The sequence below is a fragment of the Anser cygnoides genome, chromosome 3 (assembly GCF_040182565.1).
Source record: "Anser cygnoides isolate HZ-2024a breed goose chromosome 3, Taihu_goose_T2T_genome, whole genome shotgun sequence".
NCBI lineage: Eukaryota > Metazoa > Chordata > Aves > Anseriformes > Anatidae > Anser > Anser cygnoides.
The window spans coordinates 77,725,764-77,752,962 of record NC_089875.1 but is presented as its reverse complement, the minus strand read 5'-3'; the positions used below and the strand labels follow the sequence as shown (position 1 = coordinate 77,752,962).

At 34.6% G+C, this 27,199-nt stretch overlaps 1 protein-coding gene across 4 annotated transcripts in view; it reads right to left on the bottom strand.

Annotated features, from left to right (window-relative positions):
* The window catches only part of ASCC3 (activating signal cointegrator 1 complex subunit 3), a 286,385-nt gene that overhangs the window by 186,809 nt on the left and 72,377 nt on the right, over positions 1-27,199 (bottom strand). For all 4 annotated transcript variants that reach the window (XM_066994482.1, XM_066994480.1, XM_048066536.2 and 1 more), the window contains 2 exons: positions 22,345-22,545; positions 21,753-21,893 (listed from right to left, as the gene is read on the bottom strand). In XM_066994482.1, coding sequence (XP_066850583.1) covers positions 21,753-21,893; positions 22,345-22,545 — 342 coding nt within the window. The remainder of the gene's footprint in view (positions 1-21,752; positions 21,894-22,344; positions 22,546-27,199) is intronic.

The following is a 27,199-nucleotide window of genomic DNA, read 5'->3' as shown; positions in this document are numbered from 1 at the left end:
AAACCTTATTTTAAAAATCACCTGATGCCTGCAGCTATGTACTCCAGAGGCTACCTCCTGTGCAAAGACTGATGGAATTATTTGTTTTGTTGATAGAATGAAGAAGTGTGATTAAAGATACCAAAGCCAAAGCTAAGCAGAGGTAAAGAGATTGAAAACAGCTAAAATACAGCCTGGAAGTAACTTGAAGACATAATCTCCATTGGAAAATGAATGTTATGTATTTAAGGAGTTTGCCTTTTAACAGCATAAAGCAATTAGGTATGACTACAGGTTATTTCATCACTTGTAGATTAAAAAGGTTTATTTTACTGAAATTATAAGCAAGGAAGCAAAGCATCATTCCATGTACAAGAAAGCAGAAAACTTACTAAAAGCAGTATTTTCAGGAGTGCCTGGATGATGCTGAAGTACAAACACTTTTATGGCCCATTCCATTTGTAGATACAGTTACAGAAAAAGACTAGTGCATGAACCAAATGAAAGGTCTAAGGATCTAAAAGCTTTGGAAAGCACAGAACCATCCTCTTTCTACGTTACTGTCTGTAATAAGTTTGTCTCCAGCACAATGATTCATCATAGATGGAAGGCAACAGAATTCTGGTCTAGCCACTGCTGCTTTTTTTGTCAGTATTCAAAGACACTCTCTCAAAGATCTACTTCTGTAGATTTCAGTTAATATAGCTTCCTCATCTTTATCATTTTCACCTCTCTACTGGTCTTCTCTCTTCTCCCACTCCTTCACACACATCCTTAATTCCACCTCACCACACTTGAAAGAATATGCATCTGATCCTACAGCATGTTCTCTTCAGTCACAGCCAGGACTCCTCATCTTCTGACAGCTTTTGGCCATGGGGCATGGACATACTACACAGTTTACTCTATTCATGGTGTAACTATTTATCACGGTGTTTTTTATTGGCCCTTGCAGAACGTTCACTGCAAGAGCTTCACTCGCGTACAAACGGAGATGCAGAAAACTGCATGCAGTTACACACATCCACCCAGACGAGCCTTGCATTGGAATGCATCATATTCTGCAGTTCTCTGTAGAAAGCTGCTACGCTGGGGCTATGCTTTGCACAAATTGGAAGTATTTCCCATCAATGATGCTTTCAAGCTTTTCACATTTTAATATTAGATACCCAATATCACACCTCATGAGGGTACTCTGGCACTCTCCAAGGCAAAACTCTGTCAAAACATGTTACAAAGGCATCAGCCTGCGAGTCACTTTCGTAATGCTGTTTTTATCCTACTTTTTATTGCAGTCATAGTCTGCATGATTTATTCAAGCATTTTACAAAACCTCATGCAAGCAAGAACTCAGGCAGGGAGTGTAATAAACACATAGAAAGTGAAACAGAGGGCAGCAATTCAAAATAAGAATTTGCGGGAGGAAAGTAGGAAGTACTAAATAATGAACATAAATATATTGCTTTTCATAAATCAGTGACAACCATCTGATGCTATGTTTTACATAGGTAAAACAGAACTATGTCTCCAGTAAAGCAGATTTCTTACACTACAAAGCTTGGCAGCGCGCTCATTTGGGAGCATTCAGAGTAATGGCAATATAGAATAACATATATCTATATATGTATATGTATATATGTATATATATATATATGAGCATCTTTGAAACATTCAGTAGTAAGGCTACACTTACAAAAGATAGTATTTCATGTTAGAAAGACTTACAGAGGTGGCTTATATTGATGCATAACAGCACCAGTTAGTAAGCCATCAAAGCTAACATCAATAATCAACAAGGCTAGAAATCAACAAGCGAACAACAAAAAAATTTAAACAGCCACCTAGAATTCATTAGAACGGCAAATTAATTTCTAACTGAAGAAACGTTACTTTGTTTAGCATATTTTATTTTATAACTTAATCCTAGAAACTTGTAATTACAAATGATTTTGATCCTTTACAGAGCTCATCAAACCCATCTAATGAAAAGGCAATGATTGACACCTACTATCTGGACACCTACTTAGCAGAGCAAGATACTAATGACACCTCACACGTACCACTGACCTGATTTTTTCAATATTAGTTCAGTTGTAGTACAGTTAATGTCACAGAGAGCTACAAATAATAGATGGAGGTTCCTAAGATCTAAAATTTTATGCTTTCAGCTCAATGCTGGATGTCCCACTGACTACAAAATCCATGCATAAATTCCAGTACTAAATTTAAACCTCCATATGATTGGACTTTGCCAAAGTCAAAATAAAATGGAATTAAACCCAGTCTAGCCAACGAGACTGCTGAGTCAGAAAAACTCCTTTTTGTTGCTGTGAAAGCAGTGAAGTTTTTTATACTGTTAATGGAAGAATATAAAACTTTACACGAGGAATAATTATATTAGTCTTAGGAGAAACTATGAAAAGCATTAAGTATTAGGATCACTACAGCACTTAGTTGAGAAAGAGTGTAAGAGCATCTGCCCTCTAGATTTTTTCTAGGAAAAAAAAAACACCACCACCACCATCTTTTTGAAGTCAGTACAAATCTTATTTTAACAACCGTAGTTACAAATGAGGAAGAGCAGCTTGCATGCTTTGTGAAATTTAGCTCTTATATCGTAAAATATGTAATTAGCCACTCAACCTTCAAGTTTAAATAATGATCTAAATGTTTTAACGGAGTTTGATCCTAAACATTACCCTGTTTTTTCTCCCTCTTTGCTGTTAATCAGCTCACTAATTATAGTTATACTAACCTCTGATATACTACTGTCAGGTCTGATTGATGCCAATAGCTCCCTTAATCAGATCTGACAACTTACAGCAAGTGCCTGTCTCTGGAGACACTGCTTACAGCCTGCTTGTTATTAAGTCTTCTCCATGTTATTTTGCAATTTCTTCTCCCTCAGCCTCTTTTTCGTAGAGAACAGAGATAGTAAAATAGCAACAAAACATACACAAAAACACTCTACAGCCATGTTCTTAAATAGCATTGTAGCAATATTTGGGCTAAAATTGATAAGTTTGCTTACTGGATAACTTACGGGGAAAAACTAAGTATAGGAAGTTTTTTTGTAAATAGAACGATATTCCCCAGAAATTTAAAAATATTTTTCCTTTATTTTATTTTTTTAAAGCAGGCAAAGATAAAAGACTATCTCAGCTCTCAGTTTTTCCAATGAAATTATACAGGCATACATTTAAAACTTGTCACAACGGTCCTGCAGATCTCATCATTAACTGTAAATATAAGAAGTTGAGAATAACTTTTGTTAGGATAATTAGAACCTTTTGTTTATTTATTACTCAAAAATTAGAAATTAGCCAGAGTAGGGAGCAAAAGTGACTGTGTTCCTTTACGTAGCACACACAAAAAAAAAAAAAAATTAACAAATACCCATTCATTCTCTGGAATACAGAGATAATTTCTTATGAGGAACTGTTCTCCAAGAAGCAGTTGTTCTTGATCAGTTCCTTACCCCTCTCTTCTGCTCCTGTAAAGCACTGAGATCTGGATTAACCTAATACAATGTCAAAAAAAAAAAAAAAAAAGGACCAGTTTGCAACAGTGACACAGTGGCATTTGATTCCAAGTATCCTTTTTAACATACGCTTTTCTCAACAGTTTTATCTTCCTTCAAAGATTTGTATGCTAGAGGAAGGAAGGAAGGATTTCCTTTTTTTTTTTTTTTTTAAATCCCAAACCATTTTTTTTGAGAATCAATGCAAATCACTGATTCAGAAGCATAGTAAGTGTAAGCTGAAGAAATGTTTCTTGGTTCAGCTGAGATGCAGATGTTAAACAGATATTGCACCAAGAGCCAATTTTGTGACATCTGTTCACACAGACACAATCCAAACAACAAGTAATTTGCTTTCATGCAAATTTTATTTCATGAAATTTGTTTTCAAGTCTACGCTCCAAAAAAAATTACATATGCTAATATTAATGACAACCAATGCTGAAGGTGATTGCAACAACCTACAGTACAATTGATAGTTTTTTATTCTCCAGTTATACTAACTAAAAACTTGCACACATTTTGGATTTCAGCAGGATCTTTTAAATGCTCAGAGTAAACACCAACATTTCACAGTTGTGATGGAAGGTTCTTATCAAATGGAGTTCCACAGAAGTTTATCCAGCTCAATGCTATTGCATATTTTTTCATGACTAATCCTAAAGATTATACTCACTGAACCTTCAATTGACATGATGCCTCATGGAACTGTAAATGCATTGGATTACAAAGTAAGAATTCAAAAATGCTTTAGTAAGTTGAAGGAACAGATGCACTTATGAATGAGATTCCATAATCAAATTTCAAGATTCTACATTGAGGATGAGATTCATCTTGCCTATCTTGCCCATTTAACTTATTTTATAAATTCACCATCTAAACTTGTTGTCTGGGTTCCCTCTTGCTGGTTCATTTCATCTATCTCAGTATGAAAGTCTTTTCTCTATAGCGTTCTTCCTACAAGTCTATGCAATCAGTTTATACTAGTTGCCTAATTTACAGATGGCTAAAACAAAAATAGATTAATCTGACCCTTTGGAATAATTGTCTGAACAAATACAGGATGTAAAAACTGGGCAAGGGAAAGAGAAAAAGCACACCAGTCTGAAAGTGATCGAAGAATGCTATGCTGGTGCAAAAAATGAAACCTTGAAACAGAAATGCTGTTATTTGGACATGCTAAATAGAATCACAGAATCATAGAATTATAGAATATCCTGAGTTGGAAGGGACCCACAAGGATCACTGAGTCCAACTCCTGGGTCCCCAAAGGACCACTCAAAAAAAAAAAAATCAAACCTTGTGTCTGAGAGTGTTGTTCAAATGCTTCTTGAACTCTGGCAGGCTCAGTGCTGTGACCACTACCCTGGGGAGCCTGTCCCAGTGCCCAGCCACCCTCTCGATGAAGAACCTTTTCCTGATATCCAGCCTGAACTGCCCATCGCAGCTTCAAGCCGTTCCCTCGGGTCTTAAATAAAAATAAACCTTTCACTCTGCTCAGCAGCAGAATGACCTTGGAGCAAACTTTTTGTTTTGGGCAACTTAATCCAAGAAGTGCAAAACAACTGAGAGTCCAGAAGTGAAAAATGAGAATGACTAAATGTAAATGAAGCATGACATTTAAGAAAAATTTAAATGAATTGATGCTTAGACTAAATAACCATGACTGAATGCAGATAACTACAACTTTGAGAGTCTTCAAAAAGCAAGCAGCAGTGGCTGGGGAAGACAGACATTCAGAAATGGGAAGCGATAATAAAATTTGTGTATGACTTAAGTTTAAAATAGATTTTTGTAAACTACATAAAAAAAAAGTGAATCTCCTGACGGAGATTCATCAGGAAGTTTAGGAAAGCTCTGTCATCAGGATGTTGTAAAAAATTTGTCAATCGTGGAATATATGTATCACATCTATTTTAGCAAAACAAGACAGGTTAGATTAATGCTTGTCCTATTTCGTAAGGTTTTAACATCAGCTTAGTGTACATAACTGCACTTAATGATGCATTCACACCAAGGCAATTGTCCTCAAAACTTCAATTAAAAAACATCCTTCAAATTTCACTTCTAAACACATATCTAAACAGCATATTCTAATTATACACTATATGAATAATTTAATATGCTACGAATATATGCTTTACTTATAAAATATACTCCATACTAATATTCAATATGCTTTAATTCTATAGTAGAGTGTGCTTCAGTATAGGTATTGCATGCGAAAGCAACTTAGGTTCTTTAGAATATTCTTTAAAATATTTTTGTAATATAGTATTGAAAAGTCTGTACTTTTAGATGGAGTCATATATTGTAAGATTATCTGCAGTATTTGTAAGTATTAATTTGAAGTCTAAAGTGTTTTTTCTTTTGTTCCACAGTCAAAATAAATGCTAAACAACCCAAAATATGCTGTAACATGCAAAATGACAACTTAGAGGATATAAATTCTAAATTGCTTTGATGTTGTTTTGTAACTTACTTCAAGTCTGTTGCATTTTCAACTGACCAGAAGCTGTAAAATTTGAAAGAGAGCCAAAAGAGGCAAACATTTCCTCAGAAACCTGTCCTCAACTCTACTCAAATAAGCTATCTTTTTGCAGAGGAATATTCACTCAGCAGGCACAGCTGTTATTCTGCAATTTTTACAGCTAAATCAAAGATAATTGGACTTCTGAGTACCTTTAAATTGTACTCTGGGAGAAGGGTCTAACTTAATGCATCATTTGCATTAACTATAAAAGACTGCTTTTTTATCCTGTAAAATTTACAGTGCTTAAAAAAGTATTTGGAAGCGCAAAGCAGTTAGTAATTTTATAGATGTGGATTTCTTTTGCACAGAACCCTTTTAGTTATAAAAGGCCATTAAAACCAACGAAAGTAAATCATTCTTCCAAGTACTTCATAGATAAAATATTAATGATAATAGACACTATTGAAAAATATATTTCTGCAAGTAGCTGCCTACAAGTTTTACTGGCATTCTCAATGCCAAAAAAGCCCCAGAGAAAACATCCTACAATAATATTTTATTTGGTGTTTTTAATAAATTAATATAATTATTCACATGAAGATGAGTAATTAGTTCATACCATGAAGTAATTCAGTTTCAGATTCTTTGCTATTAACTTAAGAACTCCAGTTGAGGCATTATTTATTTTTACTTACTAAGATTCATTGCACTTTAGAATTTAACATTTAGACAATGTATTTTAATGATTTTTCAGTCTTAATTTTATATACAAAAACATGAAAAGCATACTGCTTATTAACCTTCCATCACTGGAAAAGAAAGTTTGAAATTTGACAAAATGACATCTTTCATCATTAAACAGGAACAACTACATGGAACAGTTAAGCAGACAAAATGGTATCTAGAACAGTTCCTTGCTCATATTTTATCGACACATTCAGTAAATATCACATAGGCAATTCCATCAAAATAGACTAATCTTGATGTTCACAGGAAGTGAGAAGGCACCTCTGGAGATCTGCCAGTCCACCTCCTTTCCTTAAAGCAGGGTCACCAAGAACAAACTGCTGAAGACTGCATCCAGTTGAATTTTGAGTTATCTCTGAGATGAAGACTCCACCTCCTCTCTAGACCAACTGTTTCATGGCTGACCACCCTCGCAGGAAAACAAAACCAAAAATTCTTATGCTTAAACAGGATTTCCTATATCACAGTTTGCGCCCGTTGCCTATTGTCCTTTCACTGGATGCTGCTGTGAAGGTCTGGCTCAGTCTTTTTTTACACCCACACATCAGGTATCTATACACGCTGACCACATATCTCTGAGCATTCTCATCTCCAGACTGAACGACCCCAGCTTGTTCTACCTCTCCTTTTATGTCAAATGTTCCTGTCCTTTAACATTTTTGTGTCCCCTTGATGGACTCCTTCATGTCCCTGTCTGTCTTGTACCAGGGAGCCCTAACCTGACTGTCTTCCACTATGTGTTAAGTGTTTCTCCTCCAGCCCATTTCTCTCAAGGGCTAGGGATTGCTGAAAGTTGGTCCTAATAGTAGAGCCTGAAGCAAAGAAGGCATTAAGTACTTAACCTTTCACAAGTCCTTTGTCATCAGGTCCCTTACCCCATTTTAGCAGCGGGTCCATGTTTTCCCATCTTCCATTTGCTGCTGATAATATACCTATTGAAGCCTTCCTTGTTGCCTTTAACCTACTTATGCTTCTTGCCACATGGTCTTTGACTTACCTAACCCCCTCTCTTCATACTCTAACCACAATGACATTCCTTCCAGGTCTCCTGTCCCTGTATCCACCTCTAATATGCTTCCTTTTTATGTTTGTGTTTTGTCCTGCAAACCTCCTGCCACTTTTGCTCAACTTCCTGCTCATTGGTATGAATAACTTTTGAGCTTGGAGGCATCAACTAGCAATAACAATGTCACAGAATAGCTAGAGATTCCAGAAAGCTGAAAGCCTTTCAGTTCTCCATCTTGAGATAAAATATTGAAGTATCTTATTGCATCAACGTCACATCCTCATTAAGTGATTTACAGAGGAATGTAAACATATTGCATTAACATGCTATCTGATCAGTTTTCAACACCAGATCATTTTGCTGGTCACTATAACAGTTTAAGAATCACATGTATAATACCCTTACACACACTGCACTTTCTGAAGCACTTTAAGCTAAGACTATGTTCTGCATAAAACTGTAAAATCTCAAGAATCATACTGCACGACAAACACATTAAGCTATCTGCACTTACTACAATTACAATCCAATTTACTTATCAGTAGACAAATGAATGAAAAGTCTTTGAAATGTTCTGCTACATTAGGAACTCTTCCCCCCATAACCAAGGTTACCAGGTTACCAAATGAATATAACACTGAAGATGTCTGTTTCAAGGGATGTAGCAGCAAAAACAACTTGGCAACTAAGATGGACTGCCTGAAATGTACTAAAACAAGACTAAATAAGTGGAAGAAATCTTGTGCTTAGCACTACGCCTTTGACAGGAAGTAACCTTTGGTTTGGCTGATACTATCTAAAATATTATCTTATATGGCAAATAAACTCTAACCAGTGCAAACCCAAACTACAAAGACTCGAGAAACAGGCTTTAAAATACTGCTGAATCTCATGTAAGGTAACCACTTAATACTGAGGTTTCTATACACGAACAGCTGACTAGCCAACACTTGATGGTCTACACAAAGCTGTTCAAATTGTTCAATGCTCTGACTCCACATGAGTGATATATTTATATATATTTATACACACACACACACCATACCTGAGTGACTTATAAGGTACAGGAAATTCAAAGGCAACTTCTCCTAATATCTTCAGCACTCCACTGAAGAACTAGGAGAGAAACTTAGCACCTGCAGCTGGGCTTGTTTCTCCCTACCATCAGGCACCTGTATTACACTGAAGCCCCTCTACCAACATTAGTAGTACTCGCAATGTAGCTTAAAACACTACAAGTATTTTGCAATCAACATGCAGTTCGCTAGCCTCTGCATAATCACTCTGTTGTAATAATACAACTAATATCACTCATGTTAAGGTCAAGACAGAAATTGATTCAGTTGGTCCCGGTCATTCAAAAGTCAAGACGTGACCTAAAAAAGCTTTTCCTATCAATTACAAACCTAGTAACAGAGAGAGGAAGAGGCTGAAGCCTCAAGAAAATGACTGAAGAACAGCAGTCCTCTCAACATAAATACAATTTGTATATTATTCTACTTAAACAAAATTTTAATTTGTATAGGTACAACACTGCTCTTAGATCATTATATCTGTTACTCAAATGCAACAGATATTAACACCAGAGGGTTTTTTTTCTTTATTTATATTTTTTAAAATCTAAATGCAATACTTTTGACACTTTGCTTCATGTTATTCATTTCTGCAATATTCTAGCAGAATGGAGATGAACCATCAATAAACATTTAATTTTCACATATACAAAATATATATAGTAAATAAATTTTAGTGTCATAAATCACAGACATTTCCCATATTGCTTGATTTTAAGTGGTAAATGGACAAAATATTTAATATAAGAAAGATTTTATTGAGAAGAATGATTTCAAGATTTTTTCTGCAGGCACTTATTAAAAAAATTATTTGAGGCAATCATGAAATATATGCAATTAGTTTCATAACAAGAATAAGCAGCAGATTGATTTAACATGTTCATTAGAAAGTTATTCAGTCAGATCTTCCCATTTTCAATAAGTGACTTGTGTGTCTAAGATTTCCACTTGAAAAAATTAAGAAATTTACTCGATTCACCTGCAGGTGACACTGTTGGTCTTAGCCATACAACCAAAGAGCAACAACCTTCCTCTCAATATATTCAGTTGCAGCCTGGATCAAAGATGTATCCAAAGCACAATTATTTTTCTTATATTTGTACACTAGTACTTTTAAAGTTCCACTGTAATATCAAACCTCTGCAGAGACAGTGATTAATGCAAGTGCTTCAAGTACAGATATATTTAAAATGAATTTATTCTGATAAAGCTTGAAGTAAATGAAAAAATGTGTGCACTGGAGGAAAAAAAAAAAATATATACTTATAGCAAGGGCTCTTCATCCAAATTGAAAACTTTGTATTTTCATACATACATTGAAGTACAATACCAAAAAGTTATATAAGTTCATTAAAAAATAAAAAAAAAATCCAACATCCCAAACTGTTTCCAAAGCAGTTTAGAAAAACTGTAAGGAAACGGAGCTAAGTCAGGCATGAATATAATTACTTCCAATAAAAGTGAATACACAACAAAGAATGCAATTAGAAATAAAATCCTATATACTTTAACTACAGAACACACTGAACATTTTTTCCTGTTGTTCAAAATTACTGTAATTTTATTTGGCATCACTTCAACTAAATTTTTCTGCTAAAACAAAAATTAACTCCTACTTTCCAACCAAATCTAAACAAGGATTTTAGCCAAGTGAGTCATACCAAAGAATGCCAATTACACCTTTTTATCAGAGTATGTGGCATTTGATTATTAAACATAAAGTAGATTACTCAAAGGCTGTATTAAAATACTACAGATTATGCAGTAATTGCAGGCAAGTAGGCATGTAGTATAATAAACCACTATATCTGTCCATTTGAAAGAATAAATTATTTCAAATAAAATTTAAATTAATGTCTTGGAGTAGTGATTCTAATTTCCAAAGCATGGAAGCTTGATTTTAGTAAAATCAAGATGGATTCTGTCATAAATCTAGAAATTAATTTAGGTCACAGGCAGCACCTCCAGTTCCTTACAAATGACTACCATTTTTTATCCAAACTGCTACCATTTGATCACATATAAGTACTTTTTCCCCTTTGGCAAAATCTTAGCTGTCATAGGCAGATATATTAATGGGACAACAGTAAATCAGACAGGCTTCCAACAATACCACTAGTGTATTGGAAGACCGATGCCAAAGAAAAAAAGAAAAAAAAAGAATACAATGCTGAAGGGACAGGTTGGCAATATCAGCCTGACAAAACAATGGAATTGTCCCAGAGACAGAAAAAAAAAAAAAAAGACTGAATGCAGACAATTCAACTAAGCAAAAAGCTTATCAACTGAACCTACTGAAAAGTTACCCCAAAATCTCTGTATAAACAAAACTTAATTTCTTAATCATTTTCATCATAGGTGACAATCAAGAATCCTACATGTGAAGTCACAGAGCTGCTGCCTTCATTTCTGAGAGCTAAAGAATTCAGGAAAAGAGGTTTGGCTCTGAACATTACATGCCCCCAAATGTCTCTCTGTTGTTTACTATCAGTCTTTTTTTTTTTTCCACCTACTTTACTATAAATCCCGCAAGTTGAAGAAAGGAAAAGAGAAAACTGTGGAAAAGCCATATACTTCATAAAAGTGGCACTCAGGGAAAAACTACTTCCTTGTCTTTAAATGGTCAACTAATACAAGGTTAAGAAATTGAAAACTCAAGTGTTCCTGAAGTGAATTGGATAAGCATAGTGGTACTATAGAAGTGGAACGGCGAGTGCTCACTTTAAGTATGTTCTCCAGTTTCAGATCCTAGTGATTTACCAAACCCAATGGCAGGATCACCTAGTCCAGATTTTCTCTTAATTTCCCTTTTGTTATTCCCTATTCTGGAACTCTGAGGAGGATGGTCGTAGAAAAAAAAATATTTTTTTTTTCTCTGCCTCTGTTTATCCATCAAAAACCTTTTGGGATTCCACTTTATCCCTCCAAAATCCAAGAAGAATACACTCAACCCAGGTAAGGAGCTGGATGTTATTGACCATTAGTTTGCTATGAGCTGGGAGTGTGCATTGCTTACTGGTGAAGTGACTAACAAGATCAGGACCTCAAAAAGCAGTATTTCACATCTTCAAATCAAACACAACACAGTAGATATCTGTATACAAATCCCTTCTGATTTTAAGTCTTGTATACAGAACTTGACGGTAATCAAGAAACACATTTAATATTTACAGAAAACCTTTAAAAAGGCAGAAAAAACATATGTAATAGTCTGTAATTCCAGCAAGCCTTACTGCCTCAAAGATATCTTGGATAGTGTTTTTTATTGCACAATTTGCCCTAAAGGTAGCATGGAAAATGAAGCCAGAAGTAAGATTTTATTTTTCAGACTTCAGTCTTCTGAAATGAAGACAACCCATATGGAGATGACAGAGTGAGGTGGAGATGACTTTGGGATACAGAAATCATATTGCATGAAGAGATTTTGATGTTTCTTGAGTCGCTGAATCACAGAGCATCCTGTGTTGGAAGGGACACAGGGATTATCGAGTCCAACTTGTACTCCACACAGGGCAACTTAAGAGTTAACCAACAGATCTAGGATCCAAATCCTAGATCCGAATGCTTCTTAAACAACTGTAGGCTTGTGGCCATGATCAGGTGCCTGGGAAGCTTGTTCCAGTGCTTTACCACCCTCTCTCAGTAAAGAGCTTTTTCCTGTCCAATCTGAACTTCCCTGAAGCACCTTTAAGCCATTCCCTTGTGTCCTGTCACCAGTTAGGTGAGGGAGGAGATCAGCACTTCCCACTCTGCTCCTCCTCACGACAAACTTGTAGAGTGCAATGAGGACAGCCTGCATCCTCCTCTTCTCTAAGCTGAACAAACCAAGTATCCTCAGCTGCTACCCTTATATTAGGCACCTGAGTCCCTTCACCATCTTTCTTGCCCTACTTTGGACACATCCTAATAATTTTATATCCTGCTTACATAAGGAGTCCAAACCTGCACACAGTGTTCGAGGTGAGGCCACACCGATGTTGCGTACAGTAGGACATTTCTTTCGACCAGTTAGCTATTCTGTGCCTAATGCACCCGTTTGGCCAGCAGGGCACACTGTTGACTCATACAGAGCTTTCCATCAGCCAAAATCCCCAGATCCCTTTCCACATGGCTGCACTCCAGCCTCTTGCCCCCCAGTCTATAGGTTCATCCAGCATTGCCCCATACCAGGCACAGAATCCAACATCTGTTCTTGTTGAACATGAGTCAGCTATATAAATTTTTGTTCAAAACATTTTGGTATGTTTAACTCATTTGAAAAGTGATTTTTTTCATCTCATTTAAATGCAGATAGACTTATTTTAAAAAGATGTTAATTTGAAAATTCAGAAGAAAGGAAATTTTCTTTTAGCACGATAGTACTACTGAGAAATACTCTGAAACTTTGGTCAGAAAGAGAGGCTAGTCCCATCCTCTTTCTTTTCTTCTTTTTTTTTTTTTTTTGTATTAGATTTTGATGTCCTTTGAAAAGTTATATCTCCCCATCCAAACGCTGATCAAAAGAGGATATTCTGCTCCTGCAGCCATTGGTGTGCATTGAATTCAGGACTAGTTTTCATTCTACTCATATTGGAACAGGGATTATTAACTAGGCTCAACTGTTTTGAAATGAAGAACTTGAAAAGAGGAAGGCTTCTCTATATCTGTGAGCTTTATAATCTCCGGATCACTTCTGTTGACCACTGCATGACAGTTTATCCTCTTCCACACTAAACCCAACCAAACAAAAAAGTAGATTCTATTGTGTCTAAAGCATCCAAAGTTTCCAGAGCAAAGAACCACTCTGTTCCAAGAAGAAAACAGACTGGTATCTAAAGGCAGCAGTAATACAGCTGCATTCAATAACTGCAAGCAAAAAAACAATAGCATTTAATTGGAGATTAAAGTCCAAGTGCCTAAAGACAGACAAAATATACCAGATGTGAAAGAAAAAAGTTAGTGATGAAGTAAAAAGAAAGCATCTGAGATTGCATATGCTGAATTATATAAAGTATTTTTGGTGGATTATTGTTTTCACAAAATGATATGGTAATATGAATGGGATAACAATTGACAATCTCAGGGAAAAAAAAAAAAATTCTCCTAAATTTGATTTCTTTATTAAATGCTCCCTGAAAGGCCACCTGCACAGAACTTATTAATTCCTACCAAAACCTATGAAATAGACTGAGAGAATATCAAGAAAACTAGTCTTTAAAACAATGTCTTGTTTTTCAAGATTTCTTTTTTATATAAAAATCTTTTTTATTGGAAGACGTGGACATTTACATTATTAGTTATGTGGATTTATCACATTTATCACAATTCAACCTACTTATATGCTAAATAGGTCAAGCAGTCAAAAAGAAATCCTTCATATCTAACGTGATTTAGTGATAATTCTGTCATCACTTATTTTTTTCCAGTTCCTAAGTGCAAAAATTTATCCCTTTTTCCTAATGCAGAGATGTCCTAATTTCTGGTTACATATAAGCATAAAAGCACATGAAATAGGTAACCATAAAAAAAAAAAGTAAATCAGTAACTAGTGTAGAGAACCCCTTTATTACACGCATAAGGTTCTAACAGTGGACTTTTTATATACATTAAATGGAAAGCACATATATACACCGATATCACAAAATATAATACAGTAAAAATTAACAAAATTTACGTATTTTTATTTCCATGGGGAAAAAAAAGCAGCAGGAATCAAGCTCACTATTTGCTTTTACCCAGAACCATCTCTATACCTTATTAATGTGCAGGAAATGAGAAAAAGAGTATAAGAAAAAGCAAGCTGTAGATGAAATAGAAAGCACCAAGCTTATAGCCCTCTTTTGCTTCAAATAGTTTCAGACTTGATTAGTTTTATATTACAGATAAGAACTTAAGAAAAAAGCATTATTCCATTTTATTAGTATCAGATTCCAACAGGGAATAAAGCCTTCATGACTTAATATCACAGTCTATCAGCTGACAGAATCTATCACACTGATCATCCATATTACTGAAAGGTCCTGATGCCATTTGCTGTTCTCAGAACTGCTTGCCCTATTCAGCTTTGATGCTTTTGTGGTCTCTGCTTCACTTCTCACTTCTGCTTTGCCATCACAAGTACAATTAATCAGCTAATCTTTGAGATGTCAGAATACATTCAGTCCTTCAGGCTATTTCCTCTCCTCAAGAAAAGCATTCTGTGCAGTAATCAGACAAATGTATTTGCCAATGCAAATGTATCATACACAAATTCTCTTTTCATTTGCAACACTGCTGTTTTCAAAAACACTTATCAGTACTGTTGTATTACGCATGCTCTTCAATAACAACTGCCTTTTTGTTCTAAACTAGTCTTATTTTTAGTATAAATAGATAGCTAAAATAAAAAAAACCACAGCTATATAAAACTTGCAATAAGCTAATAAAATATTTATCTTGGATTTAAAATATCAAAGTTAAAATTTCTACAAACACATTTAATTTAAAAATCAGCTAAAACTAAGTTCAATTAAAAAAAATAATAAAAAAAAAACAAACACAAACACAAAACACCACACCTAAAACTACAACTACATTTGTTCTGGGTTGGCCTTGGCTGTCTGCCAGAGACCCATCCAGCCACTCTCTCACTCCCCCTCTTCAACAGGACAGGGAGAGAAAATAAGATAGAAAAGCCTGCGGGCTGAGATGAAGACAGGGAGGTCACTTACCAATTACTGTCACAGGCAAAACGGACTTGACTCGGGGAAAATTAATTTGATTCATTGCCAATTTAAAAGAGAGTAGGATAGAAACACAGACCAAACAAACCTTAAAACACCGTTCCTCTTAAGCCTCTTTCTTCCCAGGCTCACCTTCACCACTTTGTTTCAAGTCTTCTACCTCCTGATGCACCAAGCGGTGCAAGGTGATGGGGAACGGGGGCTGTGGTCAGTACATAACACTTGGTTACTGCTGTTTCTTCCTCCCACTTTTCCCTTGCTCCAGTGTGGGGTCCATCCTACAGAACACAGTCCTACATGAACTACTCCAGTGTGGGTCCTTTCTATGGGCTTCAGTCCCCGAGGAACACACTGCTCCAGCATACCTGTGGACTAAGGGCCAAAGTTCCTGCCAGGATAAACCTGTTTCTGTGTGGGCTCCTCTCTATGGGTCACAGTTTACTTAACCTAACTTCAGTGTGGATGTCAGCTCCACCTTAGTCTTCCCAGGCTGTAGGGAAATACCTGCTCCACTGTGGTCTCTTCCAAAACTTCCAGTGGCAGCAGGGGAATATTGGCTCAGGCACATACAGCACCTTCTCCCCATCCTTCCTCACTGACTGTAATGTCTGCAGGGTTGTTTCTCTTACATTTTTCCTCACTCCTTTCTTTCTTTCTCTCTCTCTCTCTTTCTCACAACTGCTGTGCAGTGTTTTTACCCTCCTCAAGCCTTCTTTCCCTGAGGGTCTGCCATCCTGGCTGCTGGGCCTGGCCATGCCCTGTGGTGGGGCCACTGGAGATGACTTGAAATGGCTGTGACTGGCACGGGGCAGCCCCAGCCTCTCCTCACAGAAGAGCCCTGCAGCCCCCTGCCAGCATCTGGGCATGGATGCCTCGTAACTGTTTAGTTCTTGATGCGTTTTTTTCCTCCTTAATTGGTATCTTGTAAATCATTCATATTTTCAAGCTCTTCAACACATTCAGCACTTGGCAAATGAAAGTGCTATTACTTCTCAAATCTAAAGCTTTGAAGGATTGTTTCTTAACAAAACGTTAAGATACTTTTTACATAAACTGTGAGAAAGAAACAATCAACTCTGAACGCAACTTTACCTTACACAGGCTAACTAGCGGGGAACACATGACAGCTAGCTGCCTGATAAAGCAGGTCAGGTTTAGCAACTTTCTTTCCCCATCACCTGTTTTTTAATATATACATATATACATATATATATATATATTTAGCTACACTGCACTGACTGATGGTCTAATCTTTCACTTTATGCCTCTGCATATTTCATTTATGCAGGACACTACAAATTTAGGTTCTGAATTTGAATTATTTGAGTATCTTGAAATTTTTCCAGAGTTGTAAAGTTACAAAAGTTTATGAAGTTTTTATTTTGTTTTGTTTTTTAAATGAGTGAATGCCACTCCCAATACCCTACTTCCTAGCTGTATTAAACAGAAATGTTTAAAAACACTAAGTTGGAAACAGAGTAAGATCAGATACACAGTTTGTTTCCAGCACCCCTTTTCTTCCACTGGGTAGGGAATTAATTTTTATCAAATCCATGATTTAAAAAAAGGCAGAGGTATTTGGAGGCATGCAGAAAACTAAAATTTTAGAAATGTCTGTCTCTGTGAAGGTTGGCAGGCTAATGTTGACAGGTACTGCCTTGTACTTCCATAAAAGCATACATTTTTATTTTTATTTTTGAATGTTAAAGTACTTTAGCAATGAGTAAACACTACAGGAAATATAATAATATTTTTGAATAAATAACCTTGCTTTCTGCAAGATCATTTTCTTGATCAACAAGAACAAAAATGGAAACACCTGCTACTTAAAAAATAAGTCTATATTTCAAGAGTTACAAAAGAAAAAGTATTCAATAGGGCAGAAATGGGAGAATTATGACACAATAGTTTGATTCATTTTCACATAATATTTATTTTAAAGATAATAAATTTCCTTCTCTTGATCCTCCTGCTCCCTGAATCCCCTTAACTCCAAGAATATGAGAAGGAAGGAACAGAGATATAGAGAGGTTTATAGACTGGGTAAATTAGCCTGCTTTCAAATGTTGACCAGATTTGTTTATCAGCTACTACGTAATTTTAGCAACAGAGAAAGCATGGATAATCTGGCCTTAACATTAAGATGTATCTCTAGTGAGCAAGGCTCACAACAGGCTGACAGCCTCCAAGGCAAGAGACACAGGCCCAGTAAAAGAAGTTTGGCTTATATCTGCATGCCTGAAGCACAAAGTAAAGTAAAAATATGATAGAAAATTTATTTCAACTCTAAAATGTCAGTCTTGGTTAAATGTACTCATTTGAATTTAGACCCTAACCATAGACAAGGATCATACTGTAACAAATCTTGTATAAAACTGCTGATGTACTAGTGTAAGAGTCATGAACATTTACAGAAGCTGGAGATGCAATAGAATAGTATAATAGCTTTCCTTAAAAAAATAAATAAAACTCTTAAAAGGCTGTTTTATTATTAAGGTTTATACAGGTAGAAGAAATTTTTGCTAAATTTCCACTGGGTTATGCCAAGGATCTTAATTTTGTTTCTCGTTATGTATGTATAAAACATTAAAGATAAATTATCTTATACATGTTTATTTTTGCCCACAATCTTTTAAAGTTAATAATTATTTAGGTCAGAAGACATTTCTGCAACTCCCTAGCTACTGCCACAGGTTTGCAAAAGTTAAGAGTAATCATATGCTTATGTGCCAGTGAAGGACAATGCCTTCAGACTTGGTGATTGCATTACATGTCTATACTGCTCCAATTCTAGTTGCATTCTCTGAAGTTTCGGAAGATAACTGTTACTACTATATTTGTTGCAAACACAAAGTCAGAGATAGATGATCTGAAAGCTCACCACTTGATTCTGAAGTTGTTATATAATTTTCCAGACTATGTAAAACAAAGACAGAGTAGCTGTATATATACACACTTTAAAGTCCAAATGGACCAATCACCCAAATAATCCATTGTCTTAAAAACAAAACAAAAAAAAAAACACGTAAAACTGTATTATCTCAAATGCTACCCAGCAAAAGATGCAATTTATTACTCTCTAGTATTTTTCATTTAAACACTAAGACTAACATACCAAAAACAACTTACCAAACAATAAATCACAGCTAAAGTAGACTTAATGTCATTAGTGGTTTATTTGATATTTAAGCATCAGTTATTCCTAGATAATAGAAAGTCAATATACAAACAGAGAAAAAATTGACAGGAAAAAAAACTACAGAGAAATACACTTCCCCAGATTTTTTTTTAATTTATTTTTTAAATGAAAAGTAAAAACTTAATGCATCTTTATTTAAAGCATGAAAAAAGTTAAGATAGACATTTTAAAAAGTGTAACATAAACTCTTTAGCAGAACTAGTACAATAGCTAGGGCTATTTATTTTTTGTACTAAGTTCATTTTCTTCTGTTCCCAGGTTCAGTGAAACATTTATGTAAAAAAATATTTAGTAATGGACTCTGGATCTATTTTTTCTGAAGCATTAAAATGACATATTAAATATTTACATTTAATTTTCATGGAAACATTAAGGGAAATTGGGTCTTCCAGTTTTTATCCAGCTTCCCTCATCTTATAGGTAGATAAATAATAGTTCATTGCCCATGATGTAGGGAGAAGGCTAGAAGGCTGTATGAAGGGTCAACAAAACAATTATCTGGATTTCTTTAAAGGCATTTCATTACTGAAGAAAAAAAAAAGGCAATCACCACCAACAAAAAAAAAAAAAAAACCACAACCTTTTTAGAAATGTTGGGGTCTGAAGTATGCTTTAGAATGACAGAATATTCAAAACATAGTATGGAACAATATGGAAGCAAAATCATCTCATGCATAATACTATAAATGCTTTCTGGCTAACTTTTTCAATATTTAAAAATATTTGTAGGGAATTTAGAGGCAGAGTCTACAGACTCCTGTAGGCAGACTCCATTAATTAAAGATGAATTCCTGGGAAGTGAGATAGTTAGCAATTTGTCAGCTAAAGCAATTTTTCCTCATCAGAATAAGCATAACAGATGCAAGTAATGACTTACAAAATACACAAATTTAAATACACAAAGTATGAAGGATGAAGCATGATGAATGGGAAGAAAGGAGAAAATTATCAGGACTGTCACTGAAGTTCTACTTCTAACTAACACCTGACAATCACCTCATTCTTCTATCCTTCATTGTGACTGATTTGATTCACTTGAGAATGAAAACGAAGATGGTGAAAATTCAACCGCTCAGAAAAGAGGCAAAAGTCTACAGTCACAGAAGATTTAGATCAGGCATTCAGTCTCCTAAAAAGAGAACCTCCAATGTTTTGAAACAGTGATCCAACATGAAATGCCAGCATCTGCTTCTGTTGATGATCTTACTCCTGTTTTTTATCCTCCAAAACTGTATGTACTATCCCTATTAAACTTCACATAAAAAGATGAATTTCAAAGCAATGGGATCTGTCTGTAGCATGAAAAAAAAAATTTTTACTAGGTAAAAAATAACCTTGCCAGTTCTTCAGGACTTTTGCACACAAATCTAATTTAACCTCTTCCCACAAAGAAAAATAATATTTATACTATTAGCGGGTGGTATTTTGGATTAAAATAGGAGAGCATGATGAAGCAGAGTCTCTTGCTAAACTTAAATTACTATGTAACTATGCTCTAAATGAATACTTTGTTTATATTAATATTTTCCCATTGCTAAAGTAATAAATAAAATCTTCACTCTGTAAACCATTTTCCATCCATATTTCTTAATGACACCTGAAATTACTTTTTTTTCTTTTCCTTACTTCTTTATTGGATGTAAGCACAGTTTTACGTAATGCGGTGAGATTTTATGAATTATGATGCAAACTAGGAACTAGCACTTTTCTGTTCTACGTTCATTCCCTTCTTAGATCACTGTATTTCAGAGCAGGGTTTTCCACGGTCACTTTAGGTTTACTAGTGATTATACATACTCTCTTTCTACTGTCAAAACTCTGATCTACTGCATTGTGTGCCCTAGCCAAAAACTATTGTGGAAAAAAAGAACCGGAAGTAATTTGAAATGACAATTTGGTCTATGTAAATAATTTATTAAAAAGTCTTTATTGAAAACTTTTTCACCTTGTAAATATAAATTTTGGGCAGGTGGTGTTTCAAAGTAATTCTGACATTGCTCTTACTTACAGATATGGGTTTGTTATTTATTGGTTATCACATTATTTTGTCCTTGTGCATCAATATGCATGCATATTGATATTCTAATGATGAAAACTGTTATGCAGGACTTCAAAGTAGATGACTGCAGTGATCCTCTTGATTATTAATTACAAACAGATATATCTACTAGCTATGCAAAGAGATTTTTCTAGTCTTACCGAAGAAAGGTAACTACAAAAAACATTTTATCTATTTAAGAACGGATAAAAAGTCAGTATTTTGGGGAAGTGATATTTCACAGACACAAATAGCATTTGCCTAAAATTAATATGACAAGAAGTATCAGCTAAAACATAAAAATCTCCATCTAGACAATACTATTTACAAAGCTAAAAATTCAAAATTGATTAATTTCTATGAATGATCAAAGGTTTAGCCTAGTGATACCTTTTACTTTTCCTTTTATGAACAAATGAGGAAAAGTGAGATTAGCCATTTACAGGAACCTACAATTTTTTTAATTTTATTTTTTAAAGAAAGTATGTATCACTTGTATATATTTGCAGTGATATTATTAAGGTGTTATTAAGGTATTTTCAATTTATCATTTCCGACCAGACTTTCAACTTTTCAAATACTGTTATTAAAGAATGCCAAATCTGAATTTAGGAAGGTCATGTTCTTGCAAATGCAACTATTGTCTTACAATTCTGAAAGGGTAGGCATAATCCACTAATGTTCACAAGCTGGAAATCAGGTATGATGTTATTCGAAGTTTATACAGAAGTGGCTCACTAGGGTCTATTTCAAGGCATAGCTGTGAAACTGAATGGGAGAACCCCCAAAGTTTGATGAGCACATTGCTTAAGATATTTCAAATGTATCAGCGTTTTAATTGCTCTGAATTGCTTCTCAAATGTCACATTTTAGAACATAACCAACATAATTAGATGCAGTAATAATGTTTCAGCTGCTTCACTAACACTTTCATAACGACAGTTAAAGAAAAACACCGGCATACCTATGAAAAATACAAAAGTACAAAGAACAATATTTTCAAATATTAAGCATACCTGTGTTCGCAGAATTTCACCTTTTGACAGTTGCATATCACCAGTCAACTCTTTCACAGTAATACCTAGTGGTTCAAGACGCTTGCTGAAGTAATTTGTCATTTCAGCTGCCAAAGCCTTCATAGGAGCAACATATACAATCTGTAACCAAAGGGACACTCACTTGATAAACGAGCAAACCCCACAATGTCGTTTGTTTCGTGGCATCTATTACAAATCACAACTTATTGTGAAATATGATGCCAGGCACTCACAGTGAAAAATGTTAATAGTGATATATGAAAAGTAGTTATCTTTGTTGGACGAGCATGCAGCAGCTGAAAGAACAATGGATTTTGTTTACATAGCCTCATCACTTTGAAAATTGGTTCTGCATCAAAGCTAAATGCATTTTCATAGCTTTTTCCCTTGCATAATAAGATTTTTAGAACAGAAAAAAGAAAAACTTGAAGAGTAATGAAGTAAATCAAAATTACCCTTATCTTCAACTTGGAAAAATATAATATTCTTGAAAATTCCCAATTTCATGTTGCATATAATGGGTTTTACTTCACCAGTTAAAAAGCAGTTATTTGGTTCATTAAATTCTTACCTTAAACTCATCCTTTTTGATAACACCATGCTGAACATGCTGGCGAATTTCATGAAGGACTGTCAGCATAGCAATGTTGGTCTTTCCAGCTCCAGTGGGCGCACAAATTAACATGTTCTCATTTGTGTTGTAGGCAGTCTCAAAAACTATAGATTGGATTCGGTTTAGTCTTTTCATGCCTTTAAAAGCAAGTTGCCCAATCTGTTAAAAACAAACAATACACGTATTTTGCATTTTTCATATGTATGTGTAGAAATTATAAGAAACAGAACGCATGGTAACAAAACTCAAGATTTATTATTCCAAGCCTTTTATTCTGAGGCTACCACTTCCAGCCCTCAAATTTTGTATCTATAAGAAAAACAAAACGTAGCAGCATAATCTCTCTTAAATTGAACTAAAATCTTCAGTCAGATGCTATTTCATCATTTCACTTATTCTTAATAAAAAGTCTGGGACCAAAACTAACATACAGTAAAATAATTAACTATTAATAATTAAACATCAGTAAAGCAGCAACAGTCAGTGTAGTAGAATATATATCTTTAAATCTAAGGTGATAAACTATGACCACTCAAACAGAAGAAGAGTCAGCAATACACAGGAACCTGCTGAAGAAACATATGGTCTTTAAAATGGCTTGTGATTAATTTTGTGCAATAAATTTTATTATATAAATACAGACGAAAAAAACAGTAATGACCTTCTCTGATTCTGAAGAAATATCCATCTTACTATTTTAACTGTTTAAATCAATAGTACAAAAAATAAAAATAAAATTACATCCTCCATAGAGACCTTAAAACTTGTACATATAAAATAAGCTTTAAGAATGTTTTGAAAAATTTAAAGTTTAGTTAATATAGCTGATTATAGTCATTACAGTCTAGTACATGTTTAAATCTTATAAATTGAAAACTCAATTTAAAAATTATTTGCTTTGTTCCTCTTGGTCTCTCTGAAAAGAGATTTTTGCTAAGAAAGAACTGCTGTAGACAGGTACAATTCCTGTATTTCAAGATCCTAAAAACTTCTGCAACAGAATCAAAGATCCTTAAGAGATAAATATTAATTTGCTAATAACTTTGCATTTTTATTTACTTTTCACAGGCACTTAGAAGAGAGTGCAGGACACAGAATTATTTCCATTCTTCTACAGATTTCATTACCTGCACAGCTTTTACTAATAATCATTAAACATATAATACTGATATTTTTGAAAATTACCATTTTTATTTTAATTGTAGGAAACCACAGAAGTACAAATTTACTGTAAGGAACAGTCCTGAAAGCACCTTCTGAAGATCTCTTTCTGTTATTACAGGCTCTTCAGCTAATGTACAGACGTTTGCTATGGTAAGTAATATTCTTTCAAATACTATTTTACAGAAGAAAATAAATCATCACCCAGTTTCTTACTACCTGAAGTAATGCAAGCTTAACAATGAGGGCTTTATTGGCTATTTAAATTAACCATTTTATTTAATTGTAAAAAAAAAAAAAAAAAATTAGGTCTACCATTTTGCTTCAACTTCTTAGTAGCCTTGTGAGAAGCTGAGATGCAAATTCCAAATTTACTTTAACACACCCTTTTCAGAGTATATGACAAAGCTCTACTTATAGATGTGGAGGAATGACATTTGCTGATTGGCCGATTACAGTTTTATTCTAGAGAACTTTAAGTATTAAAAAACAACATTAATTGATATAAAACTCAATGAAAATACTATGCAACAACACTTTCTATTTAATTAAGGTACTTTTAAATTTAGCAGTACCGTTGTCTTAGCAAAACTTTCAGGTTGAAAACTCACAACACTGAAAAAACAAGTTCCACTCAAATCAAGGTTTGTGGTTGTATTTCTAATATTGAGATATCTATGCATATCTAAAATATTTTCAAATATCTATTCTAAACCGTTAAGTGTTTTTGTTGAAGAAAAAATTGTATACAGTGCATACAATACTTCTACAACTTTTCATCAAGTGTCTTTAATTCTTTAAGTGGACGAATTTCAGGATTACAATAGTCTTCACAACTAGTATTCTTTTACAGTCTAATTTGCTTGCAAGATTGCAGGGGAAATCTTATTTGCTTTGCATTGTTTTATATACATAATGTTTACTTGGTGTATCATCTTCAAATTTTGTTTAATCATTATGAATGAGACTACTTAAAGTGTTAATGGGCTTCTTGGAGACCTGCTGATTACATTAGTGATATCAGAGTTCAATTGACTGTTTTTACAGCCTCTTTGGTGATTTTAAGTTTGTAATTTGCCTGGCTGCTTCATTTTGAGATTTCTTGTCAGGTCTTTGAAAAAAGAGTTGTATATTTTCTTTTCCATTCCATTCCACTCAGTTGGTTTTAGAAGCTATTTATTAACACTTCATAGTGTTTATAATAAATGATATATGAAGGGAAACTCAAACACGAGTTTGGCAATTACATAATTGAATCAACAAAATACTACATAGCGCAATACATGTATTAAAGAAGCAGCTTTTGAATTAAAGCAGAACCATAAACCTGACTTCATTTAGGCAGCTAAGTATCTTCAGAAAAGAACTACAGCATTTTTTTTATAATCACATAATCGAACGTGCATAGCTTTACACATACAAGTCACCTTACAACTGTGTGATTCCTTAATACCCTTAAATAAAGTATTTATTTTTTTCCTAAACTACTGCCTATATACATTGTTCCAGGTTCTATAAACAGGCAATTTAAGACATATTTTGTCACTACATTTGGTAAAAAATACATACACCATAGACCTGGAACATGTAATTGGTAACAAAATACATCTATCTGTTTGGATAAATAAAAACAATTTCCCATCTATTTTCCTGTTGTAAAATAGTAACACTGTGGATTAAGACAGACTTGGTAAGCAACAGTAAATTTTCTACAGAAAGTCCATTGGAAGATGTGTAACAAGTTAGAAAAAGCATTCAAACTTTATTTATTTATTTATTTTTAAAGGAACATTAAGAGCGGAATAATTACTAAGAAAAAACAAAACTCATAAAAGCCTGGTTAATAATTAGAAGTATTTTGTTAATAGCAACATTTAAACCAGAATCTAGACTTTAATTCAACATACTAATTAATTTTCAAGAAACTCAAAAGAAAAAAGGCAGACTGACAAATCAATGCACAATAGTCCTAACTGCAATATACAGCCAACACAGTCTTCGAAAGGTGACTCTGCATGAACATATGAAGGATTGAAAAAGCTGTAAGAGAAAGGAATTCCAGTATCTGAAGATTTCCTTAGATTAACTCTATATTTGGTTGAAAAAATATTACAGATTACCTTTCCCCAAAATCTCAGTTTATTCCAAACAGTAAGTACAGCTAAGAGTATAATCCAAAAATAGCAGTTCAACTCTTAAAAATAACTAAGGAAAACAGACAGTATGAAAAGAAATGCAATAGTGTGCACAGAAATCCACAGTTTGACAAGCCAACAAGATTTGCTTTTTTTTTTTTTTTGCATAAGATGGTTTTTACATAAGCATGAATCAATGTAAAAGATCAGAAAGAAGCAACTCGTTCCAAGAGATACTCAAGGCTGCTCTGATATGAATGTCAAATATCTTTCCTTATTTTAATAACCAACACATTGTTTAGAAAATAAGAATACACTTAATGAAGATATTCCAAATTAGTCATTTCATTAAGAAGATCTTTGCATACTGGTGCTCCATAGGCAATCCAAAAATAAGTAACTATTAAGTGAAAAATTATTTAAGTCATTGAAGTAAAATTCATGAATGAGTCCATATGATTCAGTCAGCAACCGACAACTGCTTGAACAACACAGTAGTAACACCCACTGGCTGTCATAAATAACACAGACCATCAGGACTTTATAGGCACAACTTTAGACATGCAATTCATTAGCCAGACCAACTCCATCTTTGTAGTTCCTTCTACAGAATTTAATGAATATGACACGATATGAATATGATATTTAATGAATATGGACCCCCAGAACAAGAAGGATGTTGATCTGTTAGAACGGGTCTGGGGGGTGGGGTATGAAGTTGATGAGAGAGCACCTCTCTTATGGAGAAAGGCTGAGAGAGCTGGGGCTGTTCCGCCTAAAGAAGAGAAGGCTCCGGGGTGACCTTATGGCAGCTTTTCAATACTTAAAGGGGGCTTATAAAATAAATGGAGAGCAACTTTTTGCTCAATCAGACATTGACAGGATGAGGGGGAATGGTTTTAAACTAAAAGAGGGGAGATTTAGGTTAGAGGTTAGGAGGAAATTCTTCACTCAGAGGGTGGTGAGGCGCTGAAACAGGTTGCCCAAAGAGGTTGTGGATGCTCCATCCCTGAAGACCAGGCTGGATGAGGCCCCGGGCAAAATGATCTAGTTGGTGGCAACCCTGCATATGGCAGGGGGGTTGGAACTAGCTGATCTTTGAGGTCTCTTCCAACCTGAGCCATTCTGTGGTTCTATGACTATGACAAAAGAAGATGTTCATCTTTTCTTGCTAAGCATATATCTCTCATGCACTCTCATAGTGCTCTCTCTCATGCAGCACAAAAGGCATTCCAATTCCATTAAAAAATTAGGTTATCTGTTAATTCTCAGGATCACTTTAATCTTTGTATCACAATTTTTCACTTAGTGGCCCAGTGTGCTTTTAAGCCAAATTCAAGGCACAATGATAGCGTTTTAGTAGCAGCTTTACATTCAATCTTGATGTGCACAGACATAAGGTGTCCTACCTAATTTACCTAGAATATTGCACTAGAAGAAAAACAAAAAAACAAACCACAACGTATTTAATTAGCAATTTATCCAGAAAAGGTGTTTTGGTATTATCTTCCTCAGAA